Source organism: Trachymyrmex cornetzi, unplaced genomic scaffold (genome assembly GCF_001594075.2).
Source record: "Trachymyrmex cornetzi isolate Tcor2-1 unplaced genomic scaffold, Tcor1.1 scaffold7, whole genome shotgun sequence".
NCBI classification, from domain to species: Eukaryota; Metazoa; Arthropoda; class Insecta; order Hymenoptera; family Formicidae; genus Trachymyrmex; species Trachymyrmex cornetzi.
In genome coordinates, this window is record NW_017300025.1 from 102,824 (window position 1) to 121,440 (window position 18,617).

Here is an 18,617-nt window from a genome sequence, read left to right on the forward strand (position 1 = left end):
TTTTTATAAAGCGGATTTTATGGAAAATAATAAGAATATGTTGAGATATATGATGTTAGAAATTCGGCGAAGCGTTTCGTTTACGAGGATTCTGACGATAGCGGGCGTTTGCGACGCTACGTTGAGAGCCTGAAACTTCAGCTTCCCTCTATTCCAGGCGAATGAATGGAATTAGTGAGGAGGCTAGCTGAATAATATCGGCTCTATCTGTGGGGGCTAGACCGGGAGATGAAACGTATCAGCACAGCGTATCTGCATAGATGTGGGAGACGGGTGCTCTCGCCTCGCGTCGTAGAAGACCAACCTCGTCACCTCCATCTAAACTCTTCTTTCCTTCTCCTTCCTCTTCTAGCGCATCCTGATTTTTCAAATAGGAATGGAAGGGCAAAGTGCGCCATTTCGTGATTGTCAAAATCTCTTCTCACACTCTCGTAAAATATGCACACGAAATTATGCTGCTTAAATGTACTTCATATTCAGTAAAATTTATTGTATTTCAATACCGTCAGTTTTTCAAAAAGTAGAGATTAGTATGTAAAAATTTAAGAAAATTACTTTATTATAAAAATTTAATAAATTTCTTGAGAGAATATGGTAAACTAAAAATTTGCACATAATAGAAATCAGAAAAGAAATAAGACACTCTTATCTAGAAACTCTGTCAACTTAAAAAAAAACCAGAACAAAGAAACGTGACAGATTGAAATAAATTTCAGCTTTTCTTTTCACGTCTGCGGTCTCATTAACGTTCTCATTCGTCGGAATTGTCGCTCGTTGAATAACAGTAAGTGAAATAATTTCTCGGAACTTCTCGATGTATTTTAAGATTACGACGCATCCGCGCTCAACACCAACGCATCAGATTATTCTTCGTAATCGTAACAATATTTAAATCTCGACCAGTGCTACCGTCGGAGATATTAGAAATGCAAATATATGCCACGAAATCCGAAATACGTTGACTCGCCGGCAGTAATCTCGCGGACAAGAAAGCAATCAAAAGACATCCTGTTATCCCCGGGGAACACCCATACTTAACTCCAGTACCTTTCTCGAACCGGATCCATCGTCAATTCTACGATCTTCGAAATGCTCCTCTTATTTGACTACTATGTGCCACACCCTTTTCTTACGTGTGTCATCAAGGAAAATTCTTGAAGATGTCAATAACACATTTGTCTATTAATACATTTCCTCTCTTTCTCCTTCTCTACTAAATATTTACAAAATTATATCTTTTATAAACAATATAAATACGTTAAATTATTTTGATATATGTATATCAAGAAAACAGGATTTTTTAAATATATGTATTTATTATTTAAAGAATTTGAAAAATAGAGAAAGTAAAAGTAATTCAAGATACAGATATTGTTTGCGATAATGTCAACGATCTTTAATACTAATTATTTTAGATAAAAATATAATTGCGATTATTTTTTGTTATAAATGATTTTTGTCGGATCTGATGCACCCTATTAAAAAATTCCGTTCCCAAAATCAAGCAGGTCATGTTCGCATTTAGGAAGCTAGCCTCATGTGACAAGGGTTCGACCGCGACGGTACCGCTCGTTTGTCACTGACATCGCGATGTTCTACAACGACATCGAAGAACATCCTTATAGTTCTAACGAATGACTTAACTAACTCAACGCGACTCGATGGCTGATCATTTCAACTATAATTGGATTTACAGCCATGATAAAAAAAACATGCGTTTAGAAAAAAATAAAAGAAAGAAAAAATATACGCAAAGTATTGAAATTTATGCGAAAATCAAAAGAATCAATTAGAGATATTTTTATCATAAGACTTGTGAATTTGTAGAATTATAAAACCGTTTTAAAAATAGAACTAGTGTTTAGAGAATGAATGTTACTTTTCTCAAAATTTTCTCAGATTTCATTATATTTCTCTCTAAGCGGAACTTATCTCTACAAGGAAATATAGACATTGGAATATAGTAAAGTAGGGAGTGACTTGTGCGTGATTTCAGGCAAAACCAAATTCAATGGTGGCGAGATCGATATCCTGTTACTTGTTGGTTTTAGAATCCCCAGGACGTCACAAGACCTCCTACAGTCATCTATCGTGCTATCCTCTTTCCTTCCCTTCTTCTTTCCGTCAGTGAATCCCCCAGGATATGGGTCTATATTTTGGAATGAATATAATATATTAGTTACACTAGGAACCTCTCTCTCTAATGCAAGGCGTCACGAAGTTATTCATTTTCATATCTAAGGGTGTTTAGATCATTTCCTCTTTGGTTCAATCATTTTTTGGAATTTGTTGGAATTTCGTGCCTAGCTTAATAAAAAAATACAATAAAAAAAATATTCTTTTTTCCGTTTACGATACTATTTTAAAATCTATTATTTTAAGCAGTTATATACTACGGTTATTTAATTTAATGGTCCTTTCTCTTACATTTGTAATTAGTACGCTATTATTCTTACAACTATATATCTTATATTACAATGATTATTATACAATGATTTAGAGATATTCTATAAATCCGATATTCATTGAAATTGCAGCACCAGCTGCGCTGTGTGTAATTCGTCACGCGCAATCATCTCGGATGTGACTACGATCGGTTGACCACAATAGCCCGTGTTGATGGAGTCTCCCTTCGGGTACTCTAACACTCAACGGTACCAATAAACGCAAACAAATTTCTCGAGGACCAAGACGACGCTTGTCGCGTTTTCCTTCGTATTATATAGAGACGTATAGAACATTCTCGTGAAACCGCACGTCGTCACGAGTCTTCCTCTTCTCGGCACGCCGCTCGACAATGGTAGTGCACAATGCTCGCCAAATTACGGCTGTTCCAGTCAAAATACATTTTCTACGGACTCTTCTTTTCTCTTTCTCTCTCTCTCTCTCTCTCTCTTTCCCCCCCCCCCTCTCTTTCTCCCTCTGTCTCTTTTTCTCGTACATACTCTGTCACCCTCCCGGTCTCCATCTCGTTTCTACTCGGGGCCCGTTCTCCGTTTGGTAATCGCGATCGACCATCTACGGCCACCGTGCATCGGGTGACCGCAAACTGCAGCTGTATTTTCGGTTATCGCCGATCACCGATCTGCGGATTTTCGGTTTTTACGGAAGGCACGAGGGGATGAGAAAAAAAGAGAGAGAAAGGATGAGAACTAGCGTCTCACTCCTCTCGTACTCGACATCACTTCGCTTTTTACCACTAACTGCAACGTTATTCGGCATTTCTCTGTACTCGCATTTTCAGCAAACATGTGTTACACTTCGAAAACCTGTATTACATTCGAAACAATTGAAACTCACTTCTTTCAAAATTGTCATGTTCATCGATATCGCAATTATTTGTTTAACTCTGCTGATCTGTTAAAGAAAAAAATTTACTATACAATCTTATTATTTGGGTCAATATGGTTAAAAAGCTCTAAAAAAATTAAAAAGTTTCACAGAAAAAAGATCTTATGTTAACAGATGAAGTTATCAAATAGATCAAATAGACCTAGAAAAAAAAGTTCCTAAACAAAATATTAATACGAAAATATATTACATTTTAATTCAAATAAATCTAAACAAACTAATAAGAATTAAATCTAATTTTGTTTAAGTCTGATCGTTTGAATCCTGCAGTTAAATCAATAAGTTCGTTTGTTATCCTTTTTGCATTTTTTATCGTTTCAAAGTGTGAATATATTGTTCTTACTATAGGAAATGAGAACCCAAGTGCAAAATTAATCTAGCCTGTCGAGAGAAAAAGATGAAGTCGTTTTCTTTCTGAAGATCGTCTTATAGTTTGCAGTATGTACATCTTCCTCACGCAACGGATGCGAGTTTCGCATTCCCCGGATCCATTTTTTGCGTACCGAAAATCCGTAGTTAAAAACTCTCCGATAGCGAACGATAAAGAGAATCGTATAAGCGCGAGGGCGAGCGTTAAGCAGCTGTCGCCCATTCGGTGCCATTGTCGCGCGATGTTGAGTGTTCCCGAACAGTGGAGAACGACCGGTATTGTACCGCTCCTGAGATCTGACGATTACTGGGTGTGCGATACTATCTCATCTGCATCGGACCGTCCGCCTCTCTCGTTCTTCCTGCGCCTACATAAGTACGTGTCTACGAGCGTGTACCACTGCCCCAGAGAATTAGAGAAATATACTCCTGTCCACCCTGGGAGCACGCGAAGAAGTCTTCCGGTCAAACATCATCCGACGCGAATTTAGATGTCGAGATTGCGCGAGCGTCTCGGCCCACAATTGAATTGCCGCGCCGAGATGTCTTTATTAAGATGGTCGTATCACGTGGAAAATTTGCCGACGAGGCTCGTTGAGATGCGGTGTCGTCTCTATTGTGACAGGATCGCGGATTGCTGTAATCCGATGTCGGTTGATGGGATGTCGCTTGTTGCCGAGATTGCGCTCACATTCTGACGTATTTCTCATTTTACGTTAGGACATTTTTCGAGTATGTCATAAAACTGACTTTAGTAGAAACGATTTTGAATGATAATTATAACATTTTTTCACGTTAATTATCTACATCGGAAAACAATTATTACGATATTAAAACATTAAAAAATGTGCTCCGCATGTGTCTTGTAAAATTTAGAATATTTTATTTTCAATTGTCTCTAATATCCTAAAATTCAAAAAAAAGGAAAACATAAAAAGTATTTATAATTTATATTATTTTTCTAATACTGTATACAAATGTGTGATTATTGTCTATAGAAAAATGTACCCGGGGAGATATCCATTCGATGCATTTTGAAAATAATGTCTCCTTTCTACCGCGCAGCAGTTTATAAAATATATGTAGACAGACACCGTTCTGATGTGAATGCGATAAGCTATCGGCATTATGCAGCCGCTTATAAAAACTCGATTGTCGTCGAACGAGCGAACAGGATTAATCTCGATTGGCTCTCTTTTTTTCGATCGGTATATCGAAATGTTTTCTCTGCGAGAAATAATGCTGATTTATAACTCACGTTAATTCGAGATTGCGGTGATTGCAAGGTCGAAGTATGGAAAAATGTATTTTTGGAAAACGTCCAACGGTTGAGACCAAAAGAGTTTATCAGGTTCGCCTCATCTACGCGAGATACATCCAACTCTTGCGATTTCTCCAAGGGCTGTTATTAAATTTTTAATGGCTTTCATATAATCTGCTCTTTAACGCTCGCGAATGCGAGATAACACGATGAAATATTTCGCGTTAATCGGCACTTTTCGTTCGGTCGATCGTTCATTTAATTTGTCGTTCGGTGAATTGAAATTGTTTAATCTCGCGTCAGTGAATGGTGTTGATAATCTACGCGATTTCGGACGAACGTTCGTGCAGACCCACAACGATGATGATCGTGAGAGGAGAGAGTTAAGCACGATAATTAATTATCACGTACCGAGACACGATAATTCATCGTGGTCCCGTCAGCGATTCTTTCCGCCTCGGTCGATGTCAATTGCGCGTTGAGAAGCTGAGCGACTGTTAAGGCATCTTCTTTGCTCTTTCTCTTTCTCTTGGAGCATTTTTTTCAGATTTCTTAGGATAGCCTCGTTATGCACGCGTCGGCGAGCACACGGTGCAGAAAGATACTCCCTTTAGTCGCAAAAAAAAGAATGTTCTCAGAAAACACGATGCAACGCTTTTATTATTGTCGAAACGTTCGGTAAAAATTCCCTCCGACGTATATTATACTATATACAGATGCCACCGTGAAGTACCTGGTAAAAAGGGCACGGAAAGAAGTTTTGCTAGAGTATCTAAAAATGTTGCTAGATACACATCTGAAAATAATTTAATTAACCGTCAAAGAAATTATGTTGCTGCTTATAGTTACAACAAAATTATGGTTACTGTCAAAATTTTTTAAGTAGCACTGCTCATTGTGTTTAAACGTCCTACATAATTATTTGATGTTTATAATAAAATTATTTTTAGATCCGCATTTAGCAAAATGTTTTGATATTCTAGCAAAATCGTTCTTTTCATAAAAAATCTCTTTTTATTGGTACATAATTATTTTGATAGTTCAATCAAATTATTTTCAGATATGTATCTAAGTTAAATTTTTAGACTTCAGCAAAATAATCTTTCTGTGTAGCAAAGCTTTACCCTCATGAATTTGCAGTAATGTTTAAATTATTTATTTCGTTTACGATATTTATTGTAATTAATTCACGCAGCAAAATGACTAAAAGTTCGTTAGTTATTCATGTAGTACAGAAAATATAGGTAAAATTTTAGAATATATAATATAAAAATAAAAATAATAAAGCCCCAGACACAATGCGAGGAAATAGCGATAGCGATAGGAATAACACGATCCCTTGCATTGTGTTTGGGATTTAATAAATGATACAATAATATAAGATAGTTTCGTTTAGTATTGAAAAAAAACAAATTTTTTAACTAATAAGAAACTTGGACGAAAGAAGTGGTTAAAGAAATAATTATGAAGTATATATTCGAATATTCAAATACGATATCATGGAACAACGATGGTATAGCAGTATTCTGTGGAATATATATAAGTTTGAAATTGTAATAACATCCATATATAGAAACTCGAGTTTAACCGCGAACACGAATTTCAGCATCCGTTTCATTCTGGCGTCAGTGCGTCGAGACGTATCCGAACAAATAGAAAGTTCGTAAACATTTCCGTTTTCTCTTTACAGACAGAAGTCTATTATGTCGTTAACGAGAGCATTGATAATAGAGATAAACAGTTGCAATTGTTTATTATCGCTAGTGATTTGCATTAATAAATAAAATGCTGTATAAAGAGTACATCTTACAAATTAGAAGTTCTCCTATTCCAATGTGAATTACAAATTTTTATAAATACATATGTGATGTATTTATTAAACACTTTTATATTGTCAAACTTGTTTCTTTTATTAATTGTTTGTTAACACAATCGAAAGAATGAATTACACCAAGGTTGATACAAATATTTCTGTTGATTTATAATCGTTAGATTAATCACGCGCAAAAGTATGTATAGAAACAATTTCATAGAATTAGTTCGCGCCATTTATTTTCGTACGCTCTCGATACGTCTCGCATTATCGCCTCACGACGCTTACGTGTGAGTGCATTGCCTTACTCGACTGCGCAGCTGTACACATTGCGAACATAATTTGCACTGTGTCAAATAAACAGAGAAGGCTTCGAAATCGATTAGTAATTCGCCACCGCAAACACCCGCGAGATTTGATCGGTCACAGCATTGGCACTGACCGGTCGACGCAGATAGGTCCGTCGTCTTCGACGAGTTCATTGTCGCCAATCACAAAAAGCAAGCGAGCTTCAAGTTAAACCGCTCGCAAAAGGAAATCGGTTTATTAAGGAATACGTGCTTTGTATTTGTTGTACAGTAAGTCTCTAATATTGTCACAGAAAATGATGTAATTAGTTTAAAACTGATTAATTACCTGCATATTTAGGTTGAGTTTTCGAAATTTGTTGAATTATCAATGATTAATTTCGCTTTTTCTGTGTATGGCTTTTTATAATTTACCAATTTTTTCATTATTTAATTATAATGCTTTGTGTCAAATATTCGATTAAATTGATGCTAATTTATATACTTTACTTATAATAATGATTTAATAAAAGTTTACAGTCTATAAAAAAAATAACAAGTAAAAGTTTTAAAATTATATATGGTAGATTCTTTCTAACTTATAACATATTCGTGTATTTATTTATGAACTAATTGATTTAACAAAAAATATTTAAACTAATATTTTTATAGTATATTTTGAATAATAAATTTACTCGTATAATACAGTATACTCCTACATATTTATACTTTTATACGATTTTATTTTTTTAGTCATCCTTTTTTTATTTACTAGTTTATTCTTTAAATTTATATTTGCGCATGTTTGTGAAATTTATTATCAGTTTTAATTACTTTAAAATGACAAATTTGAAACATGTATCTTGCAGTTAAACAATTAACAGACCATACGCTAAACGATAAATCTTTCATGATATAGAAATAATGTGTCTTAGCTTGGTGTGCATATCAATTTCTTATCAACGTGTATTGTAATTTTATGCTGTCATAGCAAGCGGATTGTGTTGTGATAAAGTGCAGACATAAAAATTCAAGAGAATAATATCACACTGAAAATGTAGATAGATTTTTATGCACAATCAGTGATAACGAAACTATAACAGCGTGGCACATAAAATTTTGAAAAATATTTAAATTTTTGTACATTGTATATAGAAAAAGTATACTTTTTGCTGATCAAATTTTCACAAATAAATATTCAGATTAAGATCTACAATTAAAATATAACTTAAAATATTTCTCTAGATGGCTAATAGAAAATATGCAGCTTTCAATTATCCTAAAGGCTGCATTACAGAAAGTAAAAGAAGAACAGTGGCACTCAAACATCGATATAACGTTGAAAATTTCCGAATCCCGTTTCGAATAAACTGGGCTGTAATATTGATCATAATAGTGTCAATATCGATCTGTCAATTTACAGAATCTGTTGCTGAACGACAAGTATCGGTAAGCATAAATAATATGTCGAATATCACATTTATATACTTCCTCACACTATATTACAGCAAGAAGAAAAAGTAAAAAAAGAAAAACAAAATAACATTTGCTTTTCTTTACATCTGCCTTTCCACTTGATAGAATTCGCACGGAAAGAAGCATTATAATCGGCATTGTAACGCCCGAAAATCTATGGTACCTAGTCAGACTTTAAAAAGCGTTGCTGAACATCCGGCTCTCATGCCGCAGGACGTTTTAACGCGTTTGGAGGCTGCTGCAGTTTTGCGTGACAATCTGATAACGACGTTAGGCCGCACGCTCCTGCTTTGTTTCAACGACAACGTGAGAATACCCTTCGAGCTGATTCACGACGCCGTACGAAATCGTCGAGTCGCGGTCTATGAATTACTTCAAGTTCTGCCGGCACTGAAAAATAAGCCACCGAGGCAGCAACTATACAAGCTTCTACAAATGTTGGAGAGGGTTGACAACCGCTTCGTTTCCGAATACGCGTCACTCTGCATAAATACCTTTTCCGACGTTCACGCAGCCTTGGAGCAGGTGCCACTCACCGATATGTTGCTCAACATAGACCAGAAAGTGATCGAATCGATCTCGCGCGATAAGCGAAGGGCCGGCGTGGTGCCTCCATCTTTAACGAAAGGCATTGACTTTCTGTTACAAGCCGCTCGCAATGGCGATCAGATTCTTAATCTGCGTACAGTGTCAGCGATATTATTAAATTATCCGACGTTTGATCTGACGGATCCGGAAGTCCATACCGCCATCAAATTTATCGCGCAACGATTGAAGGAACGATCGAGCTCGGAGGACGCCCTACTGCAATATATGGGACCGAATCTAGAGAACACGACGAATTTTTTGAAAACTGTGCTTGAAAGACTGGAGACAGACGAGCTGTCATCCGAGGCAATTAGGGAGACCACTTCATTATTACTTCAGAATTTCAATATAGAGCCTTATCCGCTCACTCTTAAGAGCAAAGATAACTTAAAAAAGCTCTTGATAGTAACGAACGATTATTATCCCGATAATGTCGTTGCTGTAGCTAAATATCTCTTTGACCATCTTGACGATTCGCATTTTCAAGATCTCGATATTGGTTTCTATGAAGCAGGTGATGAGGCTCTTTTACAAGTGCTGTCTTGTCTCCGTAGAAAACCACATCTACGGCATTTAAGGAAACCTTTGTCCTTGCTGATACCTTTCGTCTCGCAAAAACTGGCGAACGATGCCAATTATCACTATACAGTGCCAATTAGCTTTTATGAGGTCAACGATTATTTAGATTCCTTTGATACGCCGTGTCTGCAGCAGAACATTAGCGACGCAATGAAAATGTTACGTCCCCATTTATCCGAGGATCTGCCATGGACCTACGCCTTCGGGGATAGACGAGTGAGTGGTGATCCCTGGGAATTAATCTTGATCTCGCTGATGCATTTAAAAAATGTCCCTCTAAACAAGACGCAAGCGAACGTTATCGATAATTTCATTTATAAGGGACGCGTCGACGGTTTAGCCCTTAAACGAGGGCTGCTCTATAATTCTGGCATCATCTTTCAAAGGGATGATTCAATGGATGTTGAGGTCGACTTCTTTTCTTTGTTAAGGCTCATACCGAATATCTTCAAAAGCGAAAAATTCGCTCCTATGATGAATTTTCTGTCCAAGCCGAACATTCTCAATATTCTTGGCTTCGAGTTCAACAAGTTTGAATACGAAACACCAAGGAGCTTATTACTAGCCATGTTGAAAAGAGCGCTGACACTTCCTCCAGTCAAATCCGACGAACTTTTATCTAGAGCTCTCCAGAACGCTCATAATTATCTTGAAGAACCACTGCTAATCAATTTATATATCTCAAAGGATTTGCAATTGTTACTAAAATATCTGCCGTATATCGATAGCGATCCACGGTATCTGCCGCTGAAAATACTCTTCAAGATACAAAAATTATTTACATATTTGTCATCGACTTTCAGTTTGGCTGATGTACACACGCCGATAGAAAAACTTCTGCTTATATTACAAACCGTAGGCTTGAAAAATACAGACCCGAAGCTTTCCGAAGCGCTGAGATTTGCTGTCGATAATATCAATGGATCATCATTGCCGATTAAAACTTTCGATCGCTCAGATTTTGTGTACCTGGTTCAACAACTGTTGTCTCATAACAAAATACTGCAGGATGAAATTCTTGACTCGTACGCATATACGAATGTCGGTGACTGGAACATCTCCATCAGTGGAACGCCGGAAAACGTTCTCGCCAGAGCTTTGACTTATCCCATTTATCAAATCTCATTGGACGCGAATCTTGCCGACCTTGTGAAACAGGCAGAAAATATCTTGGAGAAAGAGATTCTGATCAACACTAAGATCCTGAAAAAACGAACGTTGGAAGCAATGTTGGAATATCTGCCAAGCAACACATACGTGAAGCCCGTGAGCCTGTTGCTGAGAAAAGCGAATCTGATGAAGCTCGTGCCAAAATTTAATCTTGCAGCTTTAGAAACAGCTACCGCGCGTGACGCTTTGATTATGCTTCTGAAAAATTTAACAGAGTCTCGTATAATACGCGCGGAAAAATTGCTCCAGAGACGTGTCAGGGCGGCATTGAGTTCCTTGGACGGTACGAATGATGACGATCGTCAAACACCAATTTTTGCTTACTTGATCCAATCGTTGCAAGATCCAAGTAATATCATTTATCAGCCACTTTTATTAGAAATAAGCAAATTGAAGAACCTAACAATTTCGCCCGAAGAACGACAAGCTTGGTTGCAAGATTATTTCCAGCAGATCATCGACAAAAATGAGACGGAAAATCGGACGAAGGCCGCATCGATGATTTTTAAAGAAATAACATATAAAGAAAATTTAGATGAAGCGTCACGTGTCAGTAAAGAACGAATTAGTAACGCTCTATCAGTTTTGCCTATAGATTCTTTCACCGAATCACTGAGAAAACTGCTGACATTAGATTGGGCTTACAGCATTCTACCGGAAAACATCAGAAACTCCGATTCGTTAAAAAAGGAAGAACTCTTGCTAATGATTCTACACTTCGCGAAACAACGGGTTGATGTCGCCAATAGCCTTCCTCTAATAAAAGCCATTTTCAAAGTCGAGGCAAGCTTGAAAGGATGGAGAACAAATATCGAAACACTAAGAAGTGCTGTTGCTACCATGAAGGCTGCCGTTTACGATCCTGTTAGAAAACTTCTAACTCCTACCGGACTAAATAAAATCAAAGTTACCGTTCCTTCCGGTAAATCGGCTAAAATATCGCTACTGGGATTATTACATCGTTTGCTACTGCATCCTGTGATCAAAAAGAACGACAAAGTTTTCAAATTGTTGAGCGCCGTTAGACAAGACGTATTCGACTTTGGGGTGAACGTGGATCTATTAACTGTACTTGATGATATGGGAATTACTTATACCAGTGAGCTCGCTCCCATCAGATTATACTTGCATAGAAAAGATATCAACGAGAAGTTTGGACCCACCATTCTTGCAGTTACTGATCCCAGAAAGCGGTATCGCACTTTACTGCACGTTCTCCAAAAACAACAGATGGACAATAATACGCAATTATTTGATGCGCTCTCAACGCTAAAAAATATTCAACCTAAAAAAGGAGAAGCCACGGGTACGCTGATTTCGGACCTCGAAGACATAGTGAACAGCATTCCGCATAGCATCAGACAACAATTCAAACATATCAATCATTTGTTTAATGCCAATACGCTGTCTCGTTTAACGAACGATAACGAGATCGTTCAATCAAAAACTCCACTAATTACTTTATTGTCCAAGATGGGGGATTTGCCGGAAGTCAGCAGTGATTATGCTGCGATGAATAAATTAAACAAGCTGCTGTCAGATGTCGAACATTTGAGCTACCCAATTGTCACCGGTTTTCAACTCAGACCGTTGCTATTAGAACTTGGACACGTTGAGCAAATCAATGTAGATTATCTCAATTCCATCTTAAATCTCGAAATACTAAATTATTTGAATACGGAAGAATTCTTCGACACATCCAACGATAATATCGAAATACTTAAAAATATCGTTGAATATTTATTGCGTGAAAGACCAGCATTTGTCGACTATGACATGCAAAAACATCTGCAATCGTTCAAACGTGCTCTCGAGCTAACGATAGGTTCCAGCAAGCCTTCAAAGGGAGATTTGACTAAGGAAAATTGGCAAAAAATGCTTATTTTGATACCACACAAGAAAGACTTTATATCCATCAAGATATTCTTAAAGACCGGAAAAATTTTCAAATACATCAAGTACAAAGATACGGATTGGAATATATTTTCTACTTCGGCCAAAAAATTACATCATCTGCTGATGCTGTTGGAGGATGATGAGATTGAGAACGAGAATGTTTACAAATCGGCGAATAAATTACGGCATTATCTTGAGAAACGTTACAACTTCATTACTGAGCAAGATGTCAAGAACATTCAACGTACTTTGGCGAGTCTTAAACTCAAATACGATTTAGCGCCTCTCAAAATATTCCTAAACCACGATAATATGATCAAGTATCTGCCGCCGAATTTCAAGTACACTAGTTACAATTCGTCGATCGATGCCCTCGTCGTTGTGTTGGATAATCTGCTGCAATTACCCAGCTTGAGACGAAAGGTAATTCTTTACAAGATTATGAGGTTCGTGAGACAGTCTTTGCGCGAACGCACTTCATCGTTTCGCCAAGCTCTAGTTTCCAAGCAGGTGTCCAGCGAGGATCTCGAATTTGTCAGCCTATTAAATATGTCTCTACCGAAAATACGTAAATTTATGAAGCCTGAAAAATTAATGAGTTTACTGCCGGAATCGTTTACCTTCAACAACCAACCGACATATAAGACGAAAATGCTACATTTGCTACGGCAGCTTTTAAAATCAGATACGGATGTTCATTCGGAATTGGAGGGACTTCTCCAAGAAGTGGAGACTTATCCGTACGTTCCAGACATCACGGAGGACGATCTTGTGCCACTTCTAAACATACTTCCTACCGAGGGAGTACCTTACATTGAGCTCGTTAAAAAATATTTGAAACCTTCCACGTTGATCAAGTTATTACCCGGAAATTTCAACATAAAGCAAGCGTCTACTCATAGAGCGGCGTTACATGATGTTTTATTATTGCTGAGAATCACTCTTGGTTCTGCGAAGAACGATAAGCTGAAAACAGCCTTTGACATACTCATAAACGAATTGATGAAATTTAGTTCCGAAATAATACCGTATAAATCCGTAATTGGCAGCAACGATATAAGATCTATCAGAAGAGAGATTCCGTTCAAGCAGTACAAGCAAATTGAGCGACTCAAGTTTCAGATGACAACTAGGAAGGTTATTTTGGCTTTACCTTTAAATTTCCAGCTTACTGAATATAAAACGAAGAAACTAAGAGTGTTAGCAGTCTTGAACGAATTATCGAAAAGCAACGCGTTTCAATCTTCATTAAGTTCAATCAATTTCGCTAAAAGAATCGTCAGCAAGATGCCGGATATACCTATGGTGAACGACACAGAAATCGAGAAGCTATTGTCGACATTGCCGTTGAATACTTTCCACGTGGAATTGCTTGTAAAGAATTGTAAGCTAACAACTTTGATGCCTTATTTGCCGATTTATTTCAATCTCAGCAACATAAAGTCTCGGAAAATGAAGATCATGAAGGTTCTGCACTACTGTAAGGTGGCCAATCCCACGGACATTAGTACAAAGCAGGCATTAACTAACGCCAAGACCTTGATAGAGAAATTGCCCGACATTGACGTTACCCGGAATCATGTGGAAGTTTTGATACGAGCGATACCGTGTACTCATTTCACCTCGATAAAATCCTTGCTGCGAGTCTTGTCGAAGACGGACATCACGTCGCTTCTTCCTTGGGATCTCGATCTGTATCAAACGTCACGCACTTTCAAGCTGCGTATTTTCGATCTGTTAACCGCTCTACGAAACATCAAGGAATTGCAAAACGACAAGATGTTTTCCGCCCTCGATTCTCTGGAGAAGAACACGAAGTCCTTACCGGAACAAGTACATGTACCACAGGAACGCATAACGACACTATATAACTCGGTGGTCGTGGCCACTGCACCATGCTCACACTATCGAGATTTTGTGTTAAAGTCCGAAAATCTGATTCAGATATTGCCACCGAATTTCCGCTTTCAATTGGACTATCAGTCACCATCAATTACCAGTTATAGCGAATGGTCGAGATTGATGCGCTTCTCAGAACTATTTCTGCGTGATGTGAAGATAGACGGACCCCTGAAAATCGCGTTTAAAGCTTGCAGCGATAATATACATAAGTTCGAAAAGGAACAAATTTTTCTTTATCTATCTCGAGGATTAAGTAGCACACCACAATTTCAGCAACTGGTGCCACTAAGACTGTACACACTGGGTCATGCGGAAGACATAGCCGCGCCCGTCGAAGACATTTATCGCACTTTTTCTTATGGATCTGTATTTTCTATGCTGCGCGTGGTAATGAGAGAATTTATTAGTAGACCGGAATTAATCAAAAGCAAATCGTTGATTAACGACATGGAGGTATTTTTACATGACTATCTTATGACTCTGTTTAGAACATGGCTAAATAACGGATCACCTACTGAAACGTACAATGAAGTGCTCTCACCTTACGAGATAAATCGAGCCATTGGTGAAATTCCAAGTGATCACAAATATGATGATCTCAGGTTTCTCATGCAATGTCAAGATGTGCAAACGTCAATGGACAAGATATTACTATCAGAAGACACGCCGAAACAGTTGCTCCTGCAGATGCTGAAACAGGTAGAAAAAGAAAATATCGACACGATACGAGAGAGCATCGAGAGTTTTAAGGAGCATCTCGTGAATGATATTCACATTGAAGAAGTAGAGTATGCGCTAAAACAGATGCGCGATTATAGATATCATTCGAGCAAGGTGAACGTCATTCGAAAATATTTCGTGTCGTGGGGATTCCAGCGCCTCTTCGGAAATAATTATGCTACAAACTATCCTACTTATAAAGACAGGTTATTTGCAATCAATGACCTGATGTTGACTAACACGATCAATCGACCAGACGATTTTTCGCTCGAGTATCGCGCAGAATCAGATTATCTAAATCGTACTCTGCACAATGAGATTAAGATTGAGCCTACGACATCGAGAACAATGGATGATATCAATGTGCAATCGCTCTTTTTCGCGCTACCGAAGACGAGAAATGAAAGAATCATTCGTGGTATCATCAAGTTCTTCTCCATTCCTGATTTACTGCGTAAACTGAAGTTACCAAGAGATCCATTCGAGTACGCGACAAAAGGTCGACTCTTGCAGGCTATTATGGACTTGGGCCAGGAACTGGAAAGTGTGCAGCAGGATCCCGTGCAACAGGAGGCTCTCGAGTACTTCAGAGATAAAATAATCACCACTGGTCCCAGTGTACAGCCGATCGAATTGAAGACGTATGCGCACGATTCCAATGTGGACGTGGACTTGTACGGCGTGATGCGGGCTATTGATTATACGAAGATAAATGAGACTGACGCGGTGAAGGTAGCGATTTTTTTCGAACGTAAATACGATAATCTGGTGCACGCTATAGGTTTTGATCACATGGCCTATGCAACGAGAGGCTCGTACTTGAAAGCACTGTGCGAGCATCTCGTTAACGTTTCTGAAGTGCCCGATGACGTGAAGCAGCAAATAACGTCATTGATACCGGCGGTGAGGTTGGACGGTCCAGGAGAAGAAAGCGTCGATCTGAACACCGACATCGTTTACGAGGAAAAGCCGCATGTGAGAATATTTGAAGAATTCCCGGATAACAAATCTCAATCTCTCAAACAGAATGATCACTTAGGTACAAAAGTATCGCATACTTTCTACGAGAATAAAGAATCGCTGAACGCTGCCATCGAAAACATGTTGGAAACCATATTGCCATCTGAAGAAGGACACCTCAAACATATTGATGAACAATCTAATGTTTACAACGATGGAACTCGCATTGTTATCAACGCTCCTGAACATTTCCATAACGCTCGACAAAAGTTAAATTTCAAGCAACCGCAAATACAAAACATGAGTAACTCGATAAAATTACTATCAAATCGCGCAAAAACAAAGAAGAAAAACGATCGAGCAACAAAAAAATCATTGCTCAGCGACATTTCTGCTAATAAAGCTCGTATCAAATACAAGATAGCAAAAAAGATAAGACGTATTAAGTCAAAAAATAATCTGAATTGGCAAACAAAATTGAGCAGTTCTAACTACCTTAACGACAAAGGCGATAACAATTCGTTTATATTTGTGGAAAAGGTAGAATCTTCTCCAGCATCCTCATAGAAATTATTGTCTGAAAAGCTTATATCAAAAAAATCACATTATTCCCAACGAATACATCACAAATCGAATATCAACTATGACGGAAATGTGACAATTGTCGGAAATTTACACAAGTGACTGAACGAAAAAAATTTATCTAAAAAGAAAAGAAGAATTAACATAAAAGATGGATCGAGATAAACTAAATTTTGCGAGGTGCATATGTTTATCATTTACTCGTTATATGTATATACAAATTATTAAAATGTGAATTGTTAATAAATGCGTAATAAAACAGTGTGATAATTATTTATTAAAAATAGAAAGAAGAATTTAGCTCTAGTGATTATATTTGAAAGTAAATGAAATATGCTAGAAAGAAAATATTTTTTTAATTTGGAGTAATAATTGATATACTTTTATTTGTTAACATTTTAAATAAAAATGCTTAGATTAGTTTTATGCTTTGATCTATGAATAATTCTACATTTGTTTCAATCTGGTGTTAATACTTTTTCAGTTTTTTAAATACATAATTATCCACATATATTTGTAATGTAAATAATATCTATTATATAAATTTATGTTATCAGTTATTCTAAATATGTGATGTGTAATGTATTATGTTATATACTATATATTATTATAATATAATATTATATTACATTATAATAAAAATGTTTTTAAAGAGGAATGATAGATTCCAATTAATTTGTATAAATTATAGACATAATGATTGAAATATTGTTAGAGGCGATGATTGTTTCAATTATGTAATTTACATACATTAAATTCCGTCGTCTAATTAAATACTCTCGTTTTGTAATTAAGTATCAACAACCTTTGGGGTCAATGATCTTCTCTAGCTTTTGAAAACTAATTTAAGATCTAATTATAAGTTAGAAATATTTAAGGTGGTTCTTTAGTAAAGTGCCAAAAATTTGGGGTACTTCAGAATCCACCCAAAATTACAAATATCTGCATAATTTGGATAAAATATTAAAACTACGCGTATATCTTAATAAAATAGTATGGAACATATACGATAATAAATCAAGAGCTGCCTCTTCATCGAATAAAAACAAGATGAGATTATATTTACTTTTCGAGGTTAAAATATGCGAGTTTATGCACGTAAATATCTTTCCAGAATGGCCGTTGGCCTATTACTTTTTTGTGACCACTAAAATCGTAATTTTTTAAACTATTATAATTTCGTTTTTAAGAAAAATCTGTGGTAAGATTTGTGTGCAATTAGAGTCAAAAAAGCGTCTGAGAGCCTTATCTGTCACTAACTTTTACTACGTAAAAGGTTACATTTTCAATATTTTTTTCCTCTGATTTCATTGTTAATCTACCGTAGAATTTTCACACGTCAATTACAGTACTTCAAGTTCATTATATTAAAAAGTTAGACATTTGTATGGTAACTCGATTAAAGAATCACCTTAATATACTATAACACAGAGACGTCGAGTGGTTTACTGCTCGGTGCGATTGACTCGCGATCTGTAGACCCGGGTTCAATTTCACCTGCGCCCACATACATACTCGATTTTTCGCGTTTAAGGAGCCGAAAATAGCTCCACCTGGTGATTGCGAGACCTTCGATCATCAGCGCCATTCGAATCAGGCGTTAAACGTGTAGGTCCCATATATCAATAGATATATGTATGGATCCCCCTATAAAAATGTGGCG

The 18,617-nt window shown here is 37.0% G+C and overlaps 1 protein-coding gene across 1 annotated transcript; it reads left to right on the plus strand.

The window, feature by feature from the left end:
• Nucleotides 1-8,326: 8,326 nt before the first annotated feature.
• Nucleotides 8,327-17,054, plus strand: LOC108767606 (uncharacterized). Its single transcript, XM_018517570.1, has 2 exons — nt 8,327-8,530; nt 8,663-17,054. The coding sequence occupies exons 1-2, from the start codon at nt 8,327-8,329 to the stop codon at nt 16,937-16,939; spliced, it is 8,481 nt and encodes a 2,826-aa protein (XP_018373072.1). The 3' UTR covers nt 16,940-17,054.
• The last annotated feature ends 1,563 nt before the right edge of the window (nt 17,055-18,617 follow it).

Coding starts and splice junctions, on each gene's coding strand:
- LOC108767606 (XM_018517570.1), top strand. CDS start 8,327: ATGGCTAATAGAAAATATGCAGCTTTCAATTATCCTAAAGGCTGCATT. Junction 8,531..8,662: donor TTGCTGAACGACAAGTATCG/GTAAGCATAAAT, acceptor TCCACTTGATAG/AATTCGCACGGAAAGAAGCA.